This window comes from Chaetodon trifascialis, chromosome 22 (assembly GCF_039877785.1).
Source record: "Chaetodon trifascialis isolate fChaTrf1 chromosome 22, fChaTrf1.hap1, whole genome shotgun sequence".
NCBI lineage: Eukaryota > Metazoa > Chordata > Actinopteri > Chaetodontiformes > Chaetodontidae > Chaetodon > Chaetodon trifascialis.
Window position 1 is genome coordinate 15,321,899 of NC_092077.1, and position 22,668 is coordinate 15,344,566.

General features: G+C 45.6%; 1 protein-coding gene across 3 annotated transcripts in view; it reads right to left on the bottom strand.

Moving 5' to 3' along the window:
- The window catches only part of anks1b (ankyrin repeat and sterile alpha motif domain containing 1B), a 204,887-nt gene extending 194,156 nt beyond the window's left edge, over positions 1 to 10,731 (bottom strand). For all 3 annotated transcript variants that reach the window (XM_070992162.1, XM_070992161.1, XM_070992160.1), the window contains exon 1: positions 10,064 to 10,731. In XM_070992162.1, the coding sequence (XP_070848263.1) occupies positions 10,064 to 10,194 (131 nt within the window). In that variant the 5' untranslated portion in view covers positions 10,195 to 10,731. The remainder of the gene's footprint in view (positions 1 to 10,063) is intronic.
- Between the last annotated feature and the right edge of the window lie 11,937 nt (positions 10,732 to 22,668).

Below are 22,668 nucleotides of genomic sequence, written 5' to 3' on the forward strand. Positions count from 1 at the left end.
CTGGCTCAGAGGAGAGACTGCACCAGTATGTGACTGCCAGAGTTACACCAGTATGGGACTGCTGAACAGCTCATCCCAGAACAACAGGCACAAGTCCGCTGTGATAACGGCCGGCGTTCCTCCCTGAAGGCTTTCAACACGAGAGGTGAGGGGTGGAGGTCAGGCCTCTGTGCAGACTAGTTAAGTTCTTCCACACCCAACTGAGAAATAGTCTCTTGATGGACTTGGCTTTGTTCATGAGCGCAATGTTGAAACAGGAAAGGGCACTGCTGAAACTGTCGCCACTGAATCTGAGGCACAATACTGTTGAAAGCAGTGGTTCCTGACCCTAAGCGGTTGCATGATGCTTACCTGGGTAGGAAATGAGAAAATCTAAATTCTGTGACACAAGATGTGTTTGTATTTCAGAGTTTGCTCTGATTTTGCTTCTTTTAGGTGAAATATTGAATGGCTTCACCTCCTTAGGCCTCTAAAAGGGAAAAATCAAACTGCGTACACCTCATAGACCTCCACCGCATAAAGAGAGGTCAAGGATACATCACTTGTATTAATGGGTCACAAGAACAATTACATAGAGAGCACGGGTCTAAGCCATCACTGTGTGCTGTAGCATTAAGTGTCTTTAATCGAAAGTAAGGGACAGTGGACAGTGTCAACATACTGCATATGTGTGAAAGTGCAGGTAAATTACAACATATGTCTTCCTGGATCCCGGCCCCTGCTCCCAGGGACTTTAAGACATACCAGACACGATCTGAATGGTACTAACGGGTCAAACTTAAGCCCCCAGAGAGCAACAACATGTGTACAGTACATTCACTGAGACGGTACACAAGCACTAGTTTTCATTGGGGTTAAAAACTAAGACTGGAGATCCGATTAAACAGCACAGTCGCCAAATGAAAATTACAAACAATCACGAACACGATGCCTGTGTTGTTCCCTTGTCATCAGCAAAAACTGGGTCTAAAAAAAGATTGACTTAATTGACCCAATTTTCACAGTTCTCCAGAAACTCCAACAGACTCGTAGTTCCTCCGTTAAACTCCTTTGGGCGTTGAATTAGCTTGAACTGCTCGGTGGGGAGCAAACATACAGTAAGTACAGCAAGTTGAACCAGGAAACTGCTTGTGTAAAATCTAACAGACGTCTGCGAAGGACCACAAATTTAACTAATTTGGTTGTTTACAAGCAGCCCCAGCGTCTGATTTGTTCGTGTTGCTGAAATACTGTTGCGCTGTTGTGTCCCCACATGTAAAGCAATTAAGGTAGCTAATAAACATTTACCACAACCGATAGGAAAGAGGGCCAAAACTATGAAAATTTGAAAAACACGCATTCATTTGAAAAGGAATTTGGCAAAAAGTGGAAGTGGGAGGTCTGGCATCAAAAGGCCAAACTCAAAAATCCTGAAAAAGAGCAGAAAACAGCAGGATTGGACTTCAAAAGCCCAACCTCACATAACATACACACACATGGACACACACATGGACACACACACACACACACACACACACACACACAGAGTTACATGCTTAACTTCCCACCGATGCCTCCCAGCGTAGCCCTTGCCCTAACCACATAATGACATTAGCATTTCCAGCCCTCTTCTCTCCACATCTTATCTACTTCAAAAGCAGCGCTTCATTAGCTACTGCCATCTATCAGAGAGCAGGGAGCTGGGTGGAGTGTGTGTGCATGTGTGTGTGTGTGTCCACAACACTTGCAGTGTTATTTGGGGTCACAGATCTGTCGATTAGAGCGACAGACTGGACGTCACACCTCTCCCTCCGTCCTCCAGCTGCATGTAGCCTCCGCGTCTCCTCCACTCAGTATCAACATGTTTCCCAAAACACAACATGGCCAGAACAGGAAGTGTGCAAAACGGACTCATGCTGAAGCTAACAAAGGGGAAAGTCGTGAGAGGATTTAATTAACAAGAAATTCCCAGCAACCCCTCTGCCGGTAATGGATTTAGCACATTACCAGCGTGAATTACGTAATTAAGCAACAAGCCACGACAGCGGTGATTGACACAGATTGTCCAGCAGCTAAGGCGGATTGAGCTGTTCTAAAACCAAAGTATGAACCAATTTCATGTGTAATATCAGCTAAGAATTACTCATTTTAGCTACTCAAGAATCATAAAGTAGAAACAAATGACAGGGAATTACACAACTGTTTGCAACCAGAAAGAAAAAAGAAAATATGATGCTACTAGCTAAGCTATGCTAATGTGACTGTCACAAACTGCACAGAGAGCTAAAACAGCTTCCAGCCGTTTGCACATACAGTCATTTCCTTGATTTTTTGTCTAAATTTCACCACCTGGAGGTCATAGCTCAGCTGCTCAGTCTTTCCTGACGTGACCTGGCCAGTCCAAATAGATCTCAGGTTGTTGCACGTTGCAGGGTGAAGAGCTATGGATTCCCCAAATTCCCCATTTGCCACCGTCAACCAACACCAATGTCACGCCGAGAGGCATGATGGGTAAAAGATGTTCCCACATGGTGATAACAGATGTAGTGGTGAGTGAGAGAGACGGAGACACAGAGAGAGAAGGGGGGAGTTTTTTATAGGTATGGAGCAGAGGGAGGAGGAAACGATAAAGAGCGACAGCACAGGGGCTGGATCGTTCGTCTCTGGAGGGGGGCGGAGGGAGGAGGAGAGACTGTGGAGTGAAGTGATGGAGGAGGAAGCCAGAGAGAGACACTGACAGAGAATCCAGGGCACCAGATGGAGGGAGAGAGACAGAGATTTGAGACAAAAAACAAAGATTTAGATTGAGGGAGGAACAAAGTGAGAGAGAGAGGCTTAGAGTGAAAGAGAGAGAGAGTGTGTGTGGGTGAGTGTTACTCACATTGTGGGGACATAAATCTGTTTACACAGTCACACTGTGGGGACTCGCCTTCCTTATGGGGACACAGCCCAAGTCCCCATGAGGAAGGTTAGGGTTAGGTTAGGTTTAGGTTAGGGTTCGGTAAGTAGTCGTTATGGTTACAGTAAACCTCCCAGAAATGAATGCAAGTCTATGTAATGTCCCCAGAAGTGATGGATATACGACTGTGTGCCTTGGCGAGTATGGAGGTCTCAGTTTCTTGGCAGGATGCTGCAGCAGAGTTTGGCCCGGACCCTAATGGAGATGTAAGAAGCCTCTGAGCTTGATCACACACACACACACACACACACACACACACACACACACACACACACACACACACACACACACAAACACGTGCACATGCATACACACTTTCACACTCTCGTCCCCTCTTGATCAGTGTGGCTCCAGACAAACTCAATGAACTGACGCCGCCGTCGAACACGATGGCTCTCGCTGCACATAATAACACATCTGTACAGAAAAAGCTGCAACGTCCCAGGATTTTCTCAGGCTTCATCCCGCCGATGATAAGAGTTTAAAAATACAATCCTGAACACTCAGTGGCACCGCTTTGTTGTTTCGGTGCAAAACCAGAGGCTGATCCGGGTTTGCTCCATATTTTCTCTTCACCTTTCTGGAGGGGGGGGGGGATGCACGGGGACATAAAATGTGTGTGAAGACCTATGAAGCAATTTTGTCCTCCAGTGAAAGTTTGTGAAACCAAAGCACAATGAGACCGAAGAGATGGTGCTAAAGCCCATCAGAGCAGCAGCTAACCATCACTTTCTCATTAACTGTTGTCATTTCATATATAAAATACCAGAAATTTATGGTAATTTTTCCATCATATCTTTCCAGAGAGGGATGAGGAGAACGGAATTTCTTGCTTTTTTGCTTGAAAAAGTAGTAAAACAATTAATATCAGCTCTTATTAGACTTAAACATAAGACGCCAAATTAAAAGAACAATCTGTTCCATTAAATCCCATTTGCACAATGCATGCATAGACGCTCTTTGGCTTTGTGCATGAGTGTGTGTGTGTGTGTGTGTGTGTGTGTGTGTGTCATCCTCTCAATCCAATCCTCAATATGACTTTCATTCTCCACAGTTAACCTTTGACCCAGTTTGGACGGCCTGCACCACATGTAGCTCTTGGATTCCCCCACCAGCTCAGGTTATGCAAGGACGGTGGTTATGTCACACACTAGGACTCACAAAAAGTCACATGCATGGACGCGCGCACACACACTCGCAAACACACACAAAGACACAACCTTCCAGACTTGGTTTTGGTCGTCTGATTTGCTGTTTCCGCAAACAGAGAGCCGAAAGTGTTGCGGCCGTGAAACAACTTGAGATAAACAAACAGAGTTCTGCGGGTTTCTTTCTCACTCTTCATCCTTATTGGACGAGGCTGAAACCAGTCACTCCACTACACACACACACGCACACACAGAGCTCCATGCTGTGAGCTACAAAGACAGAGCGCTGCTTAATACAAGTAAGGGAAGACATCAGAAAATAAACGTCGGGGGAGACCGCCTGTGAGGACGCCAATTAAACACAGTCCATACACAAGTGTGTGTTTGAGTGTGTGTCTCCTCTGGGAGTCACTTCCCTTCACTTAAAGGTTGTTTGTTTGCAAAGGAAGAGGGAGGTAAACACACCTAGCCACACACACACACACACACACACACACACACACACAGCCAACAAAACAAGACGGGCTTTCCCCCTGAACGTTACTGAGCGAGTGTGTGAGAGCGAGGCGGGATCAGCCACCATCTGCTGGATGGTGATTCATCCTCTGAGCGAATCAGCTTTCAATCACCGTCACTCCATCACAGCCGATACGCTGACACGCAGCGCACGCGTCCGTCCTCGTTTCCGCCGCGCACACGCTACGATGCGTACGATCACATCATAAATGTATCTTCGCCGTTAATATTGGTCTGCTCGTCAAGCTGAAAAGGGAAAATCCTGTCTGGAAGTTTCCCACACCGCTAGTGCCATGAAGAGCTGCACGGACATGAACATGAATTACATGTTTCCATAGATTAGGTCGTTTTGGTTGCTTTCAAAAAGAAGAAGAAGAAGAAAGGATGCATCTCAAACCTTCAAAACAGCTTGGCAGTCCAAAAGTGGATTTACATCCAAATTCTTAAAGATGAAATTAAGTCCACTCATTTTATCGTTTAGGCTCATCATCCACAGAGGACAGGCGGGAAAAGGTTAGAAGAAGAAGAAGACATCCCTTTATTAGTCAACACAACATGCAGAGTTATGGGGGGGGGGCTACACACGCCATATGTAAGATTCTTTTCTCTGCCTTCAACCCATCCCGGCAAGTCCTTCCTCTGCAGCAGACCAGGAGCGGTGGGCCGCCAGCCGACAGCGGCGCCCGGGGACCCAGCTCCTTGTTGTCACCATTGGTCAGGTGGTGATCTTCTTGGGATATTTTTATGGAGGATCCCCCAGGTGAGCACAGGGGGAACATGCAAACTCCACACAGAAAGGCCCCTTTCTTCGAGCAGCAGGCACCAAAGGCATGGTGGAGGCCATGCCTCCAGCGCCCACGGCAGGAATCGAACCCAGGACCTTCTAGCTGTGAGGTGACAGTGTTACTGTGCCACCTCCCAGTGAGTTGCAGGAGGTATGTTATCATAAATACCATTACCACCTAATCTGTCCCTGCTTCTCCTTTCGGCGATCTTCAGGCGACAGGCCTGAATTTGTCAGATGAGAGATGCATTGATGGCACAGGTGGAAAGAAGACAAATGGAAGACGTTTGCATCTGCACGTGCGACATTATTGTGCACGTTAAGACCTGAAAATTGAACGGAATTAATGAGAAAAAGGCTGAAATATGCAAATAAGGTGACAAATCGGAAACGTGGGCATGTTAGTAAAGAGAGCCTACGATAAGTGTTCAAGGGCGAATTAGCACATGTAGATGAGACGATCTGCTAAAGAGACCTGATTAAGCAGATCAGGTATCGGCCTGACGTGAGTGATCCATATCACACACAGTTTCTAACAGCGAGGTGAGTTCAACAGACGTATAAAGATGTTTAATTTGGGAAAAGAGAGTCAGTAAACGGGAGAGAGAAGGTTGCAAAGATCAGCACATAGTTACTGGTGATTAATCAAACACATGCTCTCATCGAGTCCTACTGAGTATGTTTACATCAACAGTAGTTCTTGGACAAATGTGCTAATTACCATTTTATTTTGCAGACTTTTCTCTAATGCTCTTACAGCTTGCGTGACCTTTGAATGGAACATAACTAATGACTCAAAACACAGCCTGTGCTTTGACGCAATGCATGATGGTCAATTAAGGCCACAGTTTCTGAAGACATGAGCATCACTGAATGCAAAATAACATGGAGAGTAAAACCCACTTGACAATAACAGTCTCGCTTAAATGCATTGATTTGCAGTTCACGTCATATTGATACTGTGTCATCAACATGAAGGCTGGAAGTAACTGCATCAAAGCATTTTAAGGGTTAAGTGCTCGCGAGTGTTTTCCAGCACAGAGACCTACAAACACACACAGTCACCACATACAATGCAGGTCATCTATGAGAGAATATGACCCATTAAACAGCAATGAGATCATCCAGTATTGATTTTCCACTGCGCACGTGTGAGTGTGTGTGTGTGTGTGTGTGTGCTGGCCTACACCACGAAACTGCAGCAGTACAGCCAGAGGATCATCTTCTCTACTTCTAGTGCTTATGCGTGCGTGTGTGCGTGCGTGTGTGTGTGTGTGTGTCCGTCTTCATGTCCCACTTGGCGGTTTAGTGCGATTCTTTCAGCGAAAAGAGGAACCTCATGACTTAGGAATGCCATGAATGGCTCAGAGGCCTTAAGATGGGAAAGTATGCATTGATTCCCGGAGATGGTTCTCATAGCGTTCACTGCTCACGCTGCCTGCGCCCTCCCTGTTGTCCCGCTCGTCTGCTCACACACACGCTGGTCTCTACGAGGAGGCGCGTCGCACAGCCGGTCACAAACAGACACACATGAACACACGCGTGCCGGTGTCCTGAGCCAATGAGAGGCGAGCGTCTGCAGCACAGCAGACGATAACACAACAGCAAAACCTGCAGGTTTTTCCACCCATGATGCATCAGTCTGACCTCAGCTTCGCTCTCCGCGTCAATCTGCCTTCAGAGTTTCGTTCTGTTTGGATTCCTAAGAAAAACCAGCTGCTGTGCTTTGCTTCTTGAACGACAGAACGACCCAGAAGCTGCTTTTCTTCCAGCATTTTCCCTCAGTCCTGTCATTCTTTAATTGCCTTCAGATTAATTCAGTGTTCTGTAAATAATCAGTGCCCTCCAACGAATTCAATTAAATCCCAATTTGCAAAGCAAACACACGATGCAACGCTGTTTACAGCTTTGGGATGTGGGAGATGAGATACATACAGTAACAAGCTGGGTGAATATTTTTCGGTTAAGTCCCTTTTATCAACACAAACTCAAGGCGTGAAGGACAAATGAGCAGCATCATCATCATCAGTGAAGGTCCATAAAAGGCCGACATACTAATTCCAAGTTTTGTGTGTGTTCACAAAGGAAGCGCGACAGAATAAAGTTCTCAAACTTACAAATATTAAAGACACTTTTCTCCTGATGTAGCAACGTTTCCAGTGAGCAGACCATGTATGAAGCTCTCAGTGGTTACTAATGCGCCCTCAACAGGTTTGCTTTGAGCTAAATGCTACAGCATGCTAACATGCTCACAATGACAATGCTAACTTGCCAATGTTGAGCAGGTATAAGTTTTACCATGTGCATCTTATTAGTTTAGCGAGTTAGCATGCCAGAATTTGCTGATTAGTACAAAACACAACATACAGCTGAGGCTAATAGCTAATAATGAGCCACAGCTTTGCAGGTTTTTGGACATAAACAAAAGTTTTGGACAAATTAGAGGTTTCAAATGATGACGGTGCAGGAGGAAAAGTAGGATTCATCCTCTGGGGAGCATGAATGTCTGTGCAACATTTCATGCTGATGAGGTCAAACATTAAACATACTGTCTTTGTGCTGTTTGAGCATATGTCAGAAAGGATGAGCGAGTTATCACGTATGACGGCCAATGCTGTACACAGTCAGTGTGTGCTGTGGAACTGGAGCACAGCTTTTATGTGGCAGGCCTACTTCTCTTTTTACAAAAGACTGTGTGGGAACCAAAAAACAAAAAGCATGCAAGCAGTTTCAATGATTCCTTCCCACCTAAACAAGCTATCATCCGAGAGAGGAAATGATGTGCAGCAAAACAAGAACAGAAACAAACGGACATAATTAAACGACAGCTCGTCAAACAGCAGCGCAGAAACAATGCGACCCGTGCTTTCGGCCACTTGTTGCAGGCAGCCGTGAACTCTGACTCTGAACGTCTCTCCGTTTCCTATGAGGTGTTTCACTCGTAGAGGATAACAAAGGCTGCAGATGTGACCATCAGCTGCTGTAAGGTCAGAAAACAGCACTGCATTTGTCGCTGCTGTCTCTTCCTCTGCGGGATCTGATCAGAAACTGCATTAAATACTCCTGGAGCCAACTTCCAACGAATCACAGTTCTTAATCTACTCTGTCTTTATCCTAAACGAGTTCAGTTCTTGCCCTTTAAGGCCCCGCAGGACTCCCCAGACCCCAGTTTATGAAGCCCCAGCTTAGTGCACGAATGGTTGGCATCCACACTGCCAGCATGCGACCTCAGCCCGGTCGTGAGACGCTCTGCTCAAGGGCCTGAGGCGGTACTCCTCCCGTACACCTCCAGCCTTTGATCTCCTAATCACCTGGTTCAGCGTCCTCCTCAGCAGAGGGAGGGGGTGAGGCTGCAGGGGCGGGAGGAGAGGGGGACAATAATAACCTCAGCAGTTGTTCTCGCGGCCAGATTGCAGCCTTTGTGGTTTGAGCGCAGGCAGAAAAGAGGGATTCGGAGTGGGCTGTTAAACTCAAATGTTGAGATTTGTGATCTTTTACAAATGCCTGTGGAGATTTCTGACATTTATCACCACAATATTGGTTGGATCGCACTATGCAGCCAAAAAAATGGGAAATTAACTTTCATATAAACAGTGATTCATGGGTGAGGGGTTCAAGGGGAAGGGGTGAACCTGAACCAAACCACCTGCCACCTGTTAATGTGATGAACCAAACAACGTCCCCTCACTTCACTCTTCTTCTAAGGAAACTAGAAGCGACGATGCAACTGATTTCAAACATCACCTTCTCAGGAAATCCACAAAGAAGCACGTGAACGCGGAGCTGTTTCAAAGCCAGCTTGAACATCCTGCACGCCAGGCTTCCCCAGCATCATGTGAGCAGACACAGTGCTACACAGCAAAGTCCCTATAGGATCAATGCAGTGATACTATTACAGTCAGGAATACCTTCAGAGCCACTACGGGGATATAAATACATAAAGACGGGAGGCTACGGTGGCTTTTGTGACTCCTTGCACATAAAAGTCCACACAAAATGAGCATGAAGACACTCTGAGGGAAACTAGAGCTGCTACACATGCATCCACCATCCAGGCATCATGTTCTTATTCACGAAATCAACATTTTGACAGCTGCCAGAGTGGCGAAGCTGAAGGTACTGGCTGTTCTTTTTGAGCCCTGAGCGCTGGAGCCGATGCTGGCACCCAGAGAGGACGGGATGACGAACCTTTGGTCACATGCTGGTGGATCCTGTCAGACATACAGTATGTGCCTTATGTATGTTTGGCCTGCAGCCTGCAGCAATCCTTTCTGCCTTGTGGTGCACTTTGCTTCACACCACTCTTGACTTTGCATAACAGACTTCCCGTTCTCTCTTTTCCTCTCCTGTGTAATGCAGCATGTTGCAAACCTGCGCACGGCTCTTAAAACACCTCGTTTTATAAGGTTTTTTATCTCAGGGACACCATCGTGCTGCTGGTACTGTACTGGTTACATACTGTGTGCTCCATACTGCAGCTGGGAGGAGGGAAGCTGAGATTGGAGCAGTGGTTCGTGGCTAATTCAGATCATTGACCTATGATGAAGCTAAATTATGCCTAATTTGGCAGCATGGGAACCCCCCCGGCCCCCCTCCCTCCCTTGGGATCCCCCCCCGCACCCCCGGGGGCTCCCCGGACACTGTAGCGGTCATGGGAAGGAGATGAGAGCTTCTTACCTCAGTAGGTTGGGCAGGGGGATGGAGCCGGAGCCTGACCCCAGTATCCCCTTCTTCCCACTCAACAATTTCTCCACCAGGGCGACATTCCCGGTCCGGGCGGCTTCCAGCAGCTCCTGCTCCTTCCCCATCCCGGACACAAGTTTACAACGACGGGGTGATGAAAATCCAACAGATCTCCCATAAATCCTCCGACCGCTTCCCTCACTGGCTGGTGTGGGGAAGCATCTGAAAGGGTTCCTCTCACTGCATGCTGCCGCTGCCGCTGCTGCACGGTGATATAGGTGTTATTGATGCTGCAGAGCAGGTTTGACGTGCACTGCTCCCCCGGTGCCTTGTAACCTCAGTCCGTTCACACGCACGGCGCCGTAATCTCCTCCCGAGTGAGTCCGCTGACGCGCACGGCTCCCCGGTGTAACCTCAGTGCAAACAAGCGCAGCAGGGGGAAACCGGGGGCTCCGAAGCGAATCCCTCACTGTGAAGTAAAGAGTACCCCGGTTACAAAAGAAACACACAAACTCCTTCTATGTCCGAACAGAGGCTCCGGACGGGTCTGAAGCTCCAGCTGGTGACCAGTCAGATGGTGAGACCCTCCAGAAGAAGCTCTCCAATCACGCTGTACTCACCTCCTCTTTACCCCGAACCTACCGCACTGGCCGGTGCCTATCAGTGTCGCCTGAGACACAGGTGTCAAGTTATCCGGCATAAAATTAAGAACTTCCTGTTACAACTTTCAAAATAAAACCTTTACTTGCCGAAGAGTTTAAAGTTAGCTACTAAAACAAACTTGACCAACTTGCCTCAGACATGAAATGATAAATATGTCAGAAGAACATGTTATATTGCTGTTTTCTATATATTTTTTTTATATTTTGTGTCCTTTATGAGTTCTTCTTTGCCATTCAAATATCCATAAACTAGCTTGCCTTTAGCCTACCAGTTAGCTAGTAAACAATCTAGCTAGCCACTCAACTAGCTAGGTAGCTGTATAGCTAGCTCAAAAAATTTGGCAAGTAAAGGCAAATACAGTCATGACCAGACCAAGACAGCCACCAAGTCGTGACATAAAGCTACAAATAAAATTGTCAGAGATGAATAATAAAGCAAAACCTTACTTTTCATCCTTCTTGTATGACAAGCGAAAAGACAAGTGACTTACAAGATGAACAACTGACTTAGTTAACTAGCAAACATTTATATTAGCTATATAGCAAACAATCTAGATTTGGTTAACAATAAGATAATCCCATCCCCAGACCAAAACAATCACCCATTCACCGGGCTACAATTACTGAGGATGCAAATGCATTAAAGTACAACCTTTACAATGTTCTCCTCATTACAAAAGCAAAAAAGAACAACAACAAAAAAACAAAACAAAACACAAGGATCACAAGGATCAGTACTACTTGGCTTCAGATTTGCCATCTGCTGATTTGTTAAAATACAAATTAATTTAGTGACAGACAATATGTAAAAACATATTTTGATGTTGTAAAACTGTGCTTTCACGGTGTGTATTGCAAAACATTTTTTCTGTTAAATTAAAACAAACCAGTGAACACAGGCTACCAAGGTAAAGCAGGTTTTGAGCTTTGGGGCCCCTGAATTGCTTGATTAGAAGCCTTGGACAATAACTTTTGCTTCTGCATTTCTGGAGATAAAGGCAACTGAAAAAAATGCTCTTACGTGGCAAAAGTAAAAAAAATATTTATTTATTTATTTATTTATTTTAGACATTTATCACCACACTATATTTCCCTGGTCCTGGACGTACCTTATGCAGCTCAAAACTTTTATTTTGAAAGCATACCCGCCATTTCCCGCTGCTATTTTGTCTGACTTGGCTGAAAGACTTACTGTACAGGCTGGGCGTGGATGACGATGCTCAAGCACCAACAGGAGGCGATGCCTTTGTTAGTCTCTTTAAAAAAGTCTCACTCAGACCCACCAGCTGTGCCACTTGATGCCACTTTCAGACCACTCACTTATTCCATTGAAGACGCGCATGCGCACTTCCTTCCCACGCTGGAGGTGTATTCCCTTCACAATTGGCCCCGCTGCTGCTGAATGGATTTGGAAACAGGTGAGATCCTAAAATAGCTTCATTGTCATGTCAGAGCAGGGTTTGTATGAATGGAGAATGAAGGCAGAAGATGGATTTTTAATGTGCTCTGATATGTCCACTGACAGCCTGGGAAACAGACACACCCCCTCCTCTTCCCTCTGCCTGGTGCATGCTGGGACCTGTCTGATGGCTTCACTCTGCTGCCTAATTGGAATTTAGGCAGAGGTGCTGCCTTCAGGTGCCCCACCTACAGCTGCTATGTCCAACTTCTGTGCCAAGACTAGGTACTGATTGAAGTGAGTTTTAGCCTCCAGGGGACCTTTGTTTTCATCACTGATTAATCTGCTGATTATTCCCTTTAGACTAAAAAAAATGCCAAAAAGTAGTGAAAAATGTATGTTTTCCAGAGCCAGTGCTGATGTATTTAAATATCTTGCATTGACCAACAGACCAAAACACAAATATATTTAGTATACAAAGATAATAATAAGAGAAAAGTGAAATATTCACATTTCCAAAAGCTGGAACCAGAAAATTTTTGTCAATTTCGCTTGAAAAATTTGCTTGAATTGTTGCAGAAACACAATAATGAACTTAGCAGAAGAAACATGGAAACCACAGGATGATAAAAAATATAATGAGGGCCATTAAATTGAGGTAATCAAGCGACATAGAGAAGAAAAGAGGAGCGAAGGAAAGCAGGCATGTAATTAATATAGCGCTGCAGTTAATCATTACGCTCATTATCAATTAATATGTCAATTATTTTGTCAATAGATCAAATAATCATTTAATCTGTAAAATCTCAAAAATGTCACATTTTCCTTTAATGATATTGACAATTTAACTGATTAATTTTATTTTATTGAGAAAAATGAAGACAGTCAAACCTCTAGTTAGTGATACAGTGCTGAGCACTGAACACAGCAGGGGCGAAGCCCCTGCTGTGTTCAGTGCGAAGCACTGAACACTATTGTTCTTCTGCGTGTTTCTTCTTCTTATTATTATTAGTGATACAGTGCTGAGCACTGAACACAGCAGGGGCGAAGCCCCTGCTGTGTTCAGTGCGAAGCACTGAACACTATTGTTCTTCTGCGTGTTTCTTCTTCTTAATCAACTTATTAGTGATACAGTGCTTTTGCCTGAACACAGCAGGGGCGAAGCCCCTGCTGTGTTCAGTGCAAAGCACTGAACCACTATTGTTCTTCTGCGTGTTTCTTCTTCTTCTTTTTATTTTTCCTCTTCCGTACCTTTTTTCGGTTCGCTACTAGTCAAAAACGATAGCGAGCACCCAGGCAAATTATATATCAAAACGTGCGGCTCGATCGGGAATCGATGGCTATTATTTTTCTCTACAGAATACGCGTTTTTCGCGTCGTAAGACGCGAAAAACGCAAAACCTCGTCCCCACGGCAACCGCTGGATTTTCAATGGGTGTGTATTGCGCGGAATGTTCGCGCTAGAGTGGAGGGGATTAACTGCCAGAGTGGAGAGATGCTCTGAAAATTGTCTGAAATTTTCGTCTTTCCACGCTCCCCCAAAGCACAAATCTCGCTCTATGTGCGTGAAAATTTCCAGAGTTGTAGTGCCGCTTGCGCTGATTCTCACGATGTGCCTGGCTTAGCGATAAGACTTATGGTTTTTGAATTGTGAGCTTCTGAGCGAGGAGAGTGCCTCTGACCTTGCCCATAAGGTCCAATACAAATCAAAAACAGGAGAGACAGAAACTGACCGTTTTTTAACTCGCTCTAAAATCCGCATTTCTGAGCCCAGCGGAAAAAGAAAGTGATCAGCTTGTAGAGCAAAGCCTTGTGGCTCTCACGATGAAGAAATTTCTGGAATAGGAGTTTCGGTCGTCGTGTGAGAAGCGTTTGTTCGAGGGGTGCGCAGAGGCCAAATTCAGACGTTTCTCTGTCTGCCCCTCATTGACTCCACTCAAATGCATGTGTGTCTGCACCTGTGTCTGAGTGGGTGACATCATTGATCAGGCCACCTCAAGTTGCTGTGGCAACCTCTGAGCCTCAGTACTTCTCTGAGCACTCCTCTCCCACATACACACACATATGTAGCTTCAGCTGCAGTTCAGCTCAGTCAAATGACCAGTTCTCCATTAAGCTCTGTAGTGACATGCTAACCAGCCACAGCCAAGCTATCTACTGGTGAGTTGTATATGTTAGTGATGTAATGAGTGATGTTGGGCTGTTAGCATTAGCCACAATGCTAACATGCTAATGCTAACATGAGGTCCTATGAACTTGGTGGTGCCTGGAGGTTTGACTAGTGATGTCGGTTTGGTGTGCTAACATGCTAATGTTAGCATGCTAATGCTAATATGCTAACTTAGGCTAAAATGAATCTTGAAGGCATTCTAATGATGGTTCAGAGGTTTTTAATGTGTTATTTGACATGCTAATTTAGCATGCTAATGCTAACATGCTAACATATGTTAAAATGATTGGTAAAGGCATTCTAAGGGTGTTTCAGACCTTTTCAATGTGTTTTTTGACATGCTAATGTCAGCTTAGCATTGTCGCCGATGCTGAAATGGGGTCCTATGAACGGGTTTGACTTGTGATATCGGGTTGCTGTGCTAATATGATGGCACTAGGCATGCGCACGGCCCGGCGTTTGGCACACGGCCCGGCGTTTGGCACACGGCCCGGCGTTTGGCACACGGCCCGGCGTTTGCGCACTGTATCACTCTCCAAATTTCCCGCCGAGGGGAATTTGTCTAGTTAGTGATACAGTGCTTTTGCCCTGAACACAGCAGGGGCGAAGCCCCTGCTGTGTTCAGTGCAAAGCACTGAACCACTATTGTTCTTCTGCGTGTTTCTTCTTCTTCTTCAACTACTTATTTTTAGTGATACAGTGCTGAGCACTGAACACAGCAGGGGCGAAGCCCCTGCTGTGTTCAGTGCGAAGCACTGAACACTATTGTTCTTCTGTGCGCTTCTTCTTCTTCTTATTATTAAACTTATTTTTCATCTTCCGTACTTTTTTCGGTTCGCTACTAGTCATAAACGATAGCGAGCACCCAGGCAAATTATATATCAAAACGTGCGGCTCGATCGGACTCGGTGCGCTATTATTTTTCTCTACAGAATACGCGTTTTTCGCGTCGTAAGACGCGAAAAACGCACGAAAAAATCCCATAAGAAATGAATGGGACGAGCCGAAAAATGCGAAAAAATCTCCCCCTTTTTCAAAGGGTTACTGCTCGGGCATACTTTTACCTAGAGACACCGTTCCAACTTTAAAACGTAGACACAGGTCTCGTTTATGGGTGTAGTAATTCTCGTTTTGATAGGTCGTATAGTTTTCGAGCAGTCGCAGTTCAATGACCGTGAGCGTTTTGGGAGAAATTCTGAGTTTATAATGGGTGTGTATTGCACGGAATGTTCGCGCTAGAGTGGAGGGGATTAACTGCCAGAGTGGAGAGAAGCACTGAAAATTGTGTGAAACTTTTGTCTTTCCACGCTCCCCCAAAGCACAAATTTCGCTCTACATGCGCAAAACTTTCCAAGGTTGTAGTGCCGGTTGCGCTGATTCTCACGATGTGCCTGGCTAAGCGACAGGACTTACGGTTTTTGAGTTGTGAGCCTCTGAGCGAGGAGAGCGCCTCTGACCTCGCCCATAAGGTCCAATACAAATGAAAAACGGGAGAGACAGAAACCAGCTGTTTTTTAACTCGCTCTAAAATCCGCATTTTTCAGCACAGCGAAAAAAGAAAGTGATCAGAGTGTACAGCAAAGCCTTGTGGCTCTCACGGTGAAGAAATTTCGGCAATAGGAGTTTCGGTGTCGGCGTGAGAAGCGTTTGTTCGGAGGGTGCGCAGAGGCCAAATTCAGACGTTTCTCAGAGTCTCGCAGACCCGCAGGTGGCCTGATCTCAAGTTGCCGTGGCAACCTCTGAGCCTAATTGCCTCTCCCACACACACACATATGTAGCTTTAGCTGCAGCTGTGCAGCTCAGTCAAATGATCAGTTCTCCATTAAGCTCTATAGTGACATGCTAACCAGCCACAGCCAAGCTACCTACTGGTGAGTTGTATGTGTTAGTGATGTAATGAGTGATGTTGGCCTGTTAGCATTAGCCACAATGCTAACATGCTAATGCTAACATGAGGTCCTATGAACTTGTTGGTGCCTGGAGGTATACCTGTTGATGTCGGGTTGGTGTGCTAACATGCTAATGTTAGCATGCTAATGCTAATATGCTAACTTAGGCTAAAATTAATCTTGAAGGCGTTCTAATAATGGTTCAGAGGTTTTTAATGTGTTATTTGACATGCTAATTTAGCATGCTAATGCTAACATGCTAACATATGTTAAAATGATTGGTAAAGGCATTCTCAGGGTGTTTCAGACCTTTTCAATGTGTTTTTTGACATGCTAATGTCAGCTTAGCATTGTCGCCGATGCTGAAATGGGGTCCTATGAACGGGTTTGACTTGTGATATCGGGTTGCTGTGCTAATATGATGGCACTAGGCATGCACACGGCCCGGCGTTTGCCACACGGCCCAGCGTTTGGCACACGGCCCGGCGTTTGCGCACTGTATCACTCTCCAAATTTCCCGCCGAGGGGAATTTGTCTAGTATTATTATTCATCTTCCGTACTTTTTTCGGTTCGCTACTAGTCTGAAACGATAGCGAGCACCCAGGCGAATTATATATCAAAACGTGCGGCTTGATCGGGAATCGATGGCTATTATTTTTCTCTACAGAATACGCGTTTTTCGCGTCGTAAGACGCGAAAAACGCACGAAAAAATCCCATTCAAAGTAAATGGGAGACGGCGAAAAATGCGAAAAAATCTTCCCCTTTTTCAAAGGGCTACTGCTCGGGCATACTTTTACCTAGAGATGCCGTTCCAACTTTAAAACGTAGACACAAGTCTTGTCTATGGGTGTAGTAATTCTCGTTTTGATAAGTCGTATAGTTTTTGAGCAGTCGCAGTTCAATGACTGTGAGCGTTTTGGGAGAAATTCTGAGTTTATAATGGGTGTGTATTGCACGGAATGTTCGCGCTAGAGTGGAGGGGATTAACTGCCAGAGTGGAGAGAAGCACTGAAAATTGTGTGAAACTTTTGTCTTTCCACGCTCCTCCAAAGCACAAATTTCGCTCTACATGCGCAAAACTTTCCAAGGTTGTAGTGCCGCTTGCGCTGATTCTCACGATGTGCCTGGCTAAGTGACAGGACTTACGGTTTTTGAGTTCTCAGCCTCTGAGCGAGGAGAGTGGCTCTGACCTCGCCCATAAGGTCCAATACAAATGAAAAACGGAAGAGACAGAAACCAGCCGTTTTTTAACTCGCTCTAAAATCCGCATTTTTCAGCCCAGCGAAAAAAGAAAGTGATCAGAGTGTACAGCAAAGCCTTGTGGCTCTCACGGTGAAGAAATTTCGGCAATAGGAGTTTCGGTGTCGGCGTGAGAAGCGTTTGTTCGGAGGGTGCGCAGAGGCAAAATTCAGACGTTTCTCAGAGTCTCGCAGACCCGCAGGTGGCCTGATCTCAAGTTGCCGTGGCAACCTCTGAGCCTAATTGCCTCTCCCACACACACACATATGGAGCTTTAGCTGCAGCTGTGCAGCTCAGTCAAATGATCAGTTCTCCATTAAGCTCTATAGTGACATGCTAACCAGCCACAGCCAAGCTACCTACTGGTGAGTTGTATGTGTTAGTGATGTAATGAGTGATGTTGGCCTGTTAGCGTTAGCCACAATGCTAACATGCTAATGCTAACATGAGGTCCTATGAACTTGTTGGTGCCTGGAGGTATACCTGTTGATGTCGGTTTGGTGTGCTAACATGCTAATGTTAGCATGCTAATGCTAATATGCTAACATAGGCTAAAATGATTGTTGAAGGCATTCTAATGATGGTTCAGAGGTTTTTAATGTGTTATTTGACATGCTAATTTAGCATGCTAATGCTAACATGCTAACATATGTTAAAATGATTGGTAAAGGCATTCTAAGGGTGTTTCAGACCTTTTCAATGTGTTTTTTGACATGCTAATGTCAGCTTAGCATTGTCGCCGATGCTGAAATGGGGTCCTATGAACGGGTTTGACTTGTGATATCGGGTTGCTGTGCTAATATGATGGCACTAGGCATGCGCACGGCACGGCGTTTGGCACACGGCCCGGCGTTTGCGCACTGTATCACTCTCCAAATTTCCCGCCGAGGGGAATTTGTCTAGTTAGTGATACAGTGCTGAGCACTGAACACAGCAGGGGCGAAGCCCCTGCTGTGTTCAGTGCGAAGCACTGAACACTATTGTTCTTCTGCGTGTTTCTTCTTCTTATTATTTTTCCTCTTCCGTACTTTTTTCGGTTCGCTACTAGTCAAAAACGATAGCGAGCACCCAGGCGAATTATATATCAAAACGTGCGGCTCGATCGGACTCGGTCTGCTATTATTTTTCTCTACAGAATACGCGTTTTTCGCGTCGTAAGACGCGAAAAACGCAAAACCTCGTCCCCACGGCAACCGCTGGATTTTCAATGGGTGTGTATTGCGCGGAATGTTCGCGCTAGAGTGGAGGGGATTAACTGCCAGAGTGGAGAGAAGCTGTGAAAATTGTCTGAAATTTTCGTCTTTCCACGCTCCCCCAAAGCACAAATCTCGCTCTACGTGCGTGAAAATTTCCAGAGTTGTAGTGCCGCTTGCGCTGATTCTCACGATGTGCCTGGCTAAGCGATAGGACTTATGGTTTTTGAATTGTGAGCTTCTGAGCGAGGAGAGCGCCTCTGACCTCGCCCATAAGGTCCAATACAAATCAAAAACAGGAGAGACAGAAACTGACCGTTTTTTAACTCGCTCTAAAATCCACATTTCTGAGCCCAGCGGAAAAAGAAAGTGATCAGCTTGTAGAGCAAAGCCTTGTGGCTCTCACGATGAAGAAATTTCTGGAATAGGAGTTTCGGTCGTCGTGTGAGAAGCGTTTGTTCGAGGGGTGCGCAGAGGCCAAATTCAGACGTTTCTCTGTCTGCCCCTCATTGACTCCACTCAAATGCATGTGTGTCTGCACCTGTGTCTGAGTGGGTGACATCATTGATCAGGCCACCTCAAGTTGCTGTGGCAACCTCTGAGCCTCAGTACTTCTCTGAGCACTCCTCTCCCACATACACACACATATGTAGCTTCAGCTGCAGTTCAGCTCAGTCAAATGACCAGTTCTCCATTAAGCTCTGTAGTGACATGCTAACCAGCCACAGCCAAGCTATCTACTGGTGAGTTGTATATGTTAGTGATGTAATGAGTGATGTTGGGCTGTTAGCATTAGCCACAATGCTAACATGCTAATGCTAACATGAGGTCCTATGAACTTGGTGGTGCCTGGAGGTTTGACTAGTGATGTCGGTTTGGTGTGCTAACATGCTAATGTTAGCATGCTAATGCTAATATGCTAACTTAGGCTAAAATGAATCTTGAAGGCGTTCTAATGATGGTTCAGAGGTTTTTAATGTGTTATTTGACATGCTAATTTAGCATGCTAATGCTAACATGCTAACATATGTTAAAATGATTGGTAAAGGCATTCTAAGGGTGTTTGAGACCTTCTCAATGTGTTTTCTGACATGCTAATGTCAGCTAAGCATTGTCGCCGATGCTGAAATTGGGTCCCATGAACGGGTTTGACTTTGATATCGGGCTGCCGTGCTAATAGCCACGCGCACGGCCCGGCGTTTGGCACACGGCCCGGCGTTTGCGCACTGTATCACTCTCCAAATTTCCCGCCGAGGGGAATTTGTCTAGTTATTTTTCATCTTCCGTACAAATTTCGGTTCGCTACTAGTCTAAAACGATAGCGAGCACCCAGGCGAATTATATATCAAAACGTGCGGCTTGATCGGACTCGGTCTGCTATTATTTTTCTCTACAGAATACGCGTTTTTCGCGTCGTAAGACGCGAAAAACGCACGAAAAAATCCCATTCAAAGTAAATGGGAGACGGCGAAAAAAGTGAAAAAATCTCCCCCTTTTTCAAAGGCCTACTGCTCCGGCATACTTTGACCTAGAGACGCCGTTCCAATTTTAAAACGTAGACACAAGTCTCGTGTATGGGTGTAGTAATTCTCGTTTTGATAGGTCGTATAGTTTTCGAGCAGTCGCAGTTCAATGACCGTGAGCGTTTTGGGAGAAATTCTGAGTTTATAATGGGTGTGTATTGCACGGAATGTTCGCGCTAGAGTGGAGGGGATTAACTGCCAGAGTGGAGAGAAGCACTGAAAATTGTGTGAAACTTTCGTCTTTCCACGCTCCCCCAAAGCACAAATTTCGCTCTACGTGCGCGAAACTTTCCAAGGTTGTAGTGCCGCTTGCGCTGATTCTCACGATGTGCCTGGCTAAGTGACAGGACTTACGGTTTTTGAGTTGTGAGCCTCTGAGCGAGGAGAGCGCCTCTGACCTCGCCCATAAGGTCCAATACAAATGAAAAACGGGAGAGACAGAAACCAGCCGTTTTTTAACTCGCTGTAGAATCCGCATTTTTCAGCCCAGCGAAAAAAGAAAGTGATCAGAGTGTACAGCAAAGCCTTGTGGCTCTCACGGTGAAGAAATTTCGGCAATAGGAGTTTCGGTGTCGGCGTGAGAAGCGTTTGTTCGGAGGGTGCGCAGAGGCCAAATTCAGACGTTTCCCAGAGTCTCGCAGACCCGCAGGTGGCCTGATCTCAAGTTGCCGTGGCAACCTCTGAGCCTAATTGCCTCTCCCACACACACACATATGTAGCTTTAGCTGCAGCTGTGCAGCTCAGTCAAATGATCAGTTCTCCATTAAGCTCTATAGTGACATGCTAACCAGCCACAGCCAAGCTACCTACTGGTGAGTTGTATGTGTTAGTGATGTAATGAGTGATGTTGGCCTGTTAGCGTTAGCCACAATGCTAACATGCTAATGCTAACATGAGGTCCTATGAATTTGGTGGTGCGTGGAGGTTTGACTAGTGATGTCGGGTTGTTGTGCTAACATGCTAATGTTAGCATGCTAATGCTAACATGCTAACTTAGGCTAAAATGACTCTTGAAGGCGTTCTAATGATGGTTCAGAGGTTTTTAATGTGTTATTTGACATGCTAATTTTAGCATGCTAATGCTAACATGCTAACATAGGTTAAAATGATTGGTAAAGGCATTATAATGATGTTAGAGACCTTCTCAATGAGTTTTCTGACATGCTAATGTTAGCTGCGCTTATATGCTAGCGCTAACCGCACGGCCCAGCGTTTGGCACACGGCCCGGCGTTTGCGCACTGTATCACTCTCCAAATTTCCCGCCGAGGGGAATTTGTCTAGTTATTATTCCTCTTCCGTACTTTTTTCGGTTCGCTACTAGTCAAAAACGATAGCGAGCACCCAGGCAAATTATATATCAAAACGTGCGGCTCGATCGGGAATCGATCGCTATTATTTTTCTCTACAGAATACGCGTTTTTCGCGTCGTAAGACGCGAAAAACGCAAAACGTCGTCCCCACGGCAACCGCTGGATTTTCAATGGGTGTGTATTGCGCGGAATGTTCGCGCTAGAGTGGAGGGGATTAACTGCCAGAGTGGAGAGACGCTCTGAAAATTGTCTGAAACTTTTGTCTTTCCACGCTCCTCCAAAGCACAAATTTCGCTCTACATGCGCAAAACTTTCCAAGGTTGTAGTGCCGCTTGCGCTGATTCTCACGATGTGCCTGGCTAAGCGATAGGACTTACGGTTTTTGAGTTCTCAGCCTCCGAGCAAGGAGAGCGCCTCTAACCTGGCCCATAAGGTCCAATACAAATCAAAAACAGGAGAAACAGAAACCCACCATGTTTTTAACTCGCTGTAAAATCCGCTTTTTTGAGCCCAGCGGAAAAAGAAAGTGATCAGCGTGTACAGCAAAGCCTTGTGGCTCTGACGGTGAAAAAATTTTGGCAATAGGACTTTCGGTCTTCGTGTGAGAAGCGTTTGTTCGAGGGGTGCGCAGAGGCCAAATTCAGACGTTTCTCAGGCTCGTCTCATGCGTTTCCCATAAGAAATGAATGGGACGAGCCGAAAAATGCAAAAAAATCTCCCCCTTTTTCAAAGGGCTACTGCTCCGGCATACTTTCACCTAGAGACGCCATTCCAACTTTAAAACGTAGACACAAATCTCGTCTATTGGTGTCTTAAATCTCGTTTTGATAGGTCATGTAGTTTTTGATCAGTCGCCGTTCAATGACCGTGACCGTTTTTGGGAAAAATTGTGGCTTTATAATGAGTGTGTATTGCATGGAATGTTGTGTTAGAGTGGAGGGGTTTAACTGCCAGAGTGGAGAGAAGCTCTGAAAATTGCCTGAAACTTTCGTCTTTCAACGCTCCTCCAAAGGACAAATTTCGCTCTACGTGTGTCAAAATTTCCAGAGTTGTAGTGCCGCTTGTGCTGATTCTCACGATGTGCCTGGCTAAGCGATAGGACTTAAGGTTTTTGAGTTATGATCCTCTGAGCGAGGAGAGTACCTCTGACCTCGCCCATAAGGTCCAATACAAATCAAAAACAGGAGAAACAGAAACCAACCATGTTTTT